Source organism: Myotis davidii, unplaced genomic scaffold, assembly GCF_000327345.1.
Source record: "Myotis davidii unplaced genomic scaffold, ASM32734v1 scaffold4152, whole genome shotgun sequence".
Classification (NCBI taxonomy): Eukaryota; Metazoa; Chordata; class Mammalia; order Chiroptera; family Vespertilionidae; genus Myotis; species Myotis davidii.
Window position 1 is genome coordinate 126105 of NW_006283169.1, and position 3696 is coordinate 129800.

At 52.5% G+C, this 3696-nt stretch overlaps 1 protein-coding gene across 5 annotated transcripts in view; it reads left to right on the forward strand.

Annotated features, from left to right (window-relative positions):
* The window catches only part of DBNDD2 (dysbindin (dystrobrevin binding protein 1) domain containing 2), a 26276-nt gene extending 22580 nt beyond the window's left edge, over positions 1 to 3696 (forward strand). For 4 of the 5 annotated variants that reach the window (XM_006753509.2, XM_015563248.1, XM_015563254.1 and 1 more), the window contains exons 2-4: positions 1628 to 1774; positions 1957 to 2094; positions 3039 to 3696. In XM_006753509.2, the coding sequence (XP_006753572.1) occupies positions 1636 to 1774; positions 1957 to 2094; positions 3039 to 3241 (480 nt within the window). In that variant the 5' untranslated portion in view covers positions 1628 to 1635 and the 3' untranslated portion in view covers positions 3242 to 3696. Of the gene's footprint in view, positions 1 to 1608; positions 1775 to 1956; positions 2095 to 3038 lie in introns of all 5 variants that reach the window. The other variant, XM_006753511.2, reaches the window with a different exon arrangement.

Sequence of the window (3696 nt, forward strand, 5' to 3'; positions counted from 1 at the left end):
ACGCGAGCCCGGGTGGCCCGGCCCGGGGAGGGGGGCCTCCGTCACCTCCCCTCCCTTCCCCGGCGGACAGGCACGTCCCTTTTTAGGGAATTCTTTTGCTCTCTCTGACTACAGTGCGGGTGGGGCCAGGAGGGCGCTCTCCTTTTCCCTGGTCCCCAGCCGGGCCCCTGGCAGCCTCCTGCCCCCAAATCTCTTCACCCCTCTCCGAGCACCTTTAGTGGGGTAAACAACTCCCTTCTTCTCTCCAGCACTCGGCTCTGGGGGGTCCCTGGGCGGGCAGCTCCTTCAGTCTTGTGAGATTGATGGGGTTGGGGGAGGGGGGAAGAGGGGGCGCCCGGAGCCCCTGGTCCCTGTCACTTCCTACCCTCTTACTTGCCCTCCCCCAACCGCTGCTAAAGCAGTCAGCCTCAGGGGCCCGGGTATTTTTAGCGTTGTGACCTGGGCCGCAGATCTAAGCCTTTCCCAGGAATCAGCGTCAGCGCCTTCCTCCTCCACGGCCAGCCCAGCCCAGCCCGCGGCCACAAGGTCTCCCCACGCTTCCTTGGCCCTGCCGGGTCCACTGGGTTTGGGTCCCTCTCGGCCATTCCAGCGCTTGTTGAGCTGACCAGGGTCTTGAATATGCTTGAATACAAACGAGGCGGGGGAGGTTGTCTGCGGAGGGGGAAGATCTTGTCCTCAGGTTAGATACTACTCCCTTGCCTCTGGCGATGGGCTCTGAGCCGAATGCCTGGAAGGAGATTGAGCGAATGCGAGCGAATGCACAGGGCCTGGGCTGGCCCAGAGCTCTGGTGTTCCGGAAAGCTCTTAGCACTGGGTGCTTGGTCCGAATTGGACCCAGGACCTGCCCTTCCAATTGCTACTCGCTGACTAGTGGGAAGATAACAGTGAGATGTGTCAGTGGAGACATCAGTGCAAGTGAGAGCCGTGGGAGTGCACAGACAGCTTTACATTTTACAGAGCACCCTCGCAAGCAGTGCCTTGTGTTTGAGGCAGGTAGGATGATTATGCCATTTTCAGTGGGGGGACTGAGGCTAGAAAGATGATGTCCTTAGGCAAAGAGCCAAGTCTGGAAGTCAGGTCTTTGACTTCAGAGCAGGGTAGGGAGGGAATGGAAGTGGAGGTGATGGGGTATGTGAGTGTAGAGCGAGGGAGAGGAGGGGAGGGGGCACTTTAACTTTTGTCTGGGTTTTGAAGAATGGGCAGGAATCACACCACTAGAGGTAGAGGACCTTCCATCCTGAGATCTCTGTCATATCCTCTGCCCTGGCCTTGGCAGACAGGCAGGTGGAGGCATGAGTGGATAAAATGCCTCCCCTATTTGGGGATGGCATGATTCTGAGACTTGGCCACTGGCCCTGTCCATCTCCTGAACACAGAGGAGCCTCTCTGGCCGTGCCTGGAACTGGCATCCCCTTTGTGGAGCTAGGTCAGCCCCGCCTTTGTATGAGGCTTGAAGTTTGTGGTAATGGACTTTGCTTTAGGGAAAGGGAAGGAGGAAGCCACATCCAGAGGTGTCCGGGCTGGAACCAGAGGCCCCTCTGCTGGCTGCTGGCTGCAGTGGGACTCCCCAAAGTCAAGACCCCACTGCATTGTCTCTCAATTCCATAGCTTCCTCTTCTACCTCCAGGAGCTGACATGGACCCAAATCCTCGGGCGTCCCTGGAGCGCCAGCAGCTCCGCTTGCGGGAGCGGCAGAAATTCTTTGAAGACATTTTACAACCAGAGACAGAGTTTGTCTTCCCCCTGTCCCACTTCCATCTCGAGGCACAGAGACGTAAGTCCTGGGGAGAGGGCTGGAATAGGGAGCAAGTCTTATAGAGCCAAAATCCTGGGGGCCCCTCCCCTCTTATTTTCGTGGCCCTCTGAACTTCTGTCTCTGGACCTGACAGATATCTCTGACCATCCTCTTGGCTCCAGCCTGGGTCCTCCTGACTTGTCCCCCTTCTTGATCTGCAGCCCCCATCGGTAGTATCTCATCCATGGAAGTGAATGTGGACACACTGGAGCAAGTGGAACTTATTGACCTTGGGGACCAGGACGGAGCAGACGTGTTCTTGCCTTGTGAAGATCCTCCATCAACCCCCCAGACATCTGGTATGCTACTGTGCTGAGTCTTGGGCACCAGTTAGCCAGAACCGGATGTTGGGGCTCTGAAGTGTAGGGACAAGACTGGGGAAGTATACCCATAGGGGCTGGAAGGGGCGTTTCCACCAATGAAACAGCTGTCTGTTCTGATTTTAGGGAAGTTGACCAGAAGGGCAACTGTGTTACAGATCCCCAACCAGAATTCTAGGAATGCCCAACCCCCACTTAGCCTTGTTGATTTTACATTTGTAAAATTAATATAATTAAAAGTCTGTAAAAATGGAATTTTTACATTAGAGTACTTAAGCAGTTTTAGGTCATCCTAATAATATAGTATTTATTGAGCACTTTATTAAGTTTCTAATGCTGTGTTAAAATGCTCTACATATATTATCTCAATCCTCACAAATGTCCTATTAGGGCAGATAGTATTATCTCCATTTTATAAAGAAGGATATTAGACTCAGAGAAGTTGTCACATAGTCAGAAAGTAGAAAAGCTGGGTCCAGACCATGGCTTTCTGACTCCAGTGGCTTTCTGAGCCCATATACTTAACTTATTAATTGCTGCTATTAATTGCTAGCCTATTACTATGTGCCAGACATTTTATAAGCATTATTATATTTCATCCTCAAAACTCTTCTGGAATGGAGGAATCCCTTTTTGTACAGAGAAGGATCAGAGTCCTTGAGAGGAAAAGTGACTTTCCCAAAGCCACTAAGTAAATAAGTGACATAGGTAGAACTTGAAATCTTGAATTGACTTGACTCTAGAGCCCAGATGTGATCCCAGAAGTAGAAGGAGGTGGGAGTCAGGAGACCTGGCTCTTCACTGGACTGGCTAAGTGACTTTGGACAAGTCCCTGTCCCGGCTTCAGTCTCTCCTGAGCAGATCATCCCTGAGAGTCCTCGAAGCTCTGTTTGTGGCCCTGACCAGCTCTTGTCTCTGGACAGGGGTGGACGACCATCCAGAAGAGCTGCGCCTGCCGATGCACATGCCAGACAGGACCACATCCCGCACTTCCTCCTCGTCTTCTGACTCCTCCACCAACCTGCACAGCCCAAATCCCAGCGTCGGTGGAGCAGACACACCCTTGGCACAGTCTGACGAGGAGGATGGGGATGAGGGAGGGGCAGAGCCTGGAGCCTCCAGCTAGCAGTGGGCCCCGACCTATGGACTGACTGAGCTGGCTATTCTCCACCTGAGACCCTAGGCCCAGCCAGAGTTCTTCTGGGAAGACCAGACTCTACTTGTAGTAGACACCAGAGGGAGGAAAGGAAGGTGGGATGGTGTCTCTCCTTGGGCGTTTGTTTTACTGCTAACCTTTTCCTGCTGCAACATTCCCACTAGTGCTTGGCTTACTCCTGAGGTAGAGCTTGCAAGCAAGGAGATGGAAATGAGGTAGGACAAGATGCCATTGCTTTTCTTAGTATTCCTTCTCCCCAAAACTACCCTGGCAGTCTTCTAACAGAGCCTCCTACACCAGTGTCTCTAAATGGACATGAACTCTTTAGCACTCAAATGAGGTGGTACTCCAGCCATCCTGCTTCCTTATGTCCTTTTTTTGGAATAGGGCATGGTATAAATAATAAACAAATGATAATATACCAA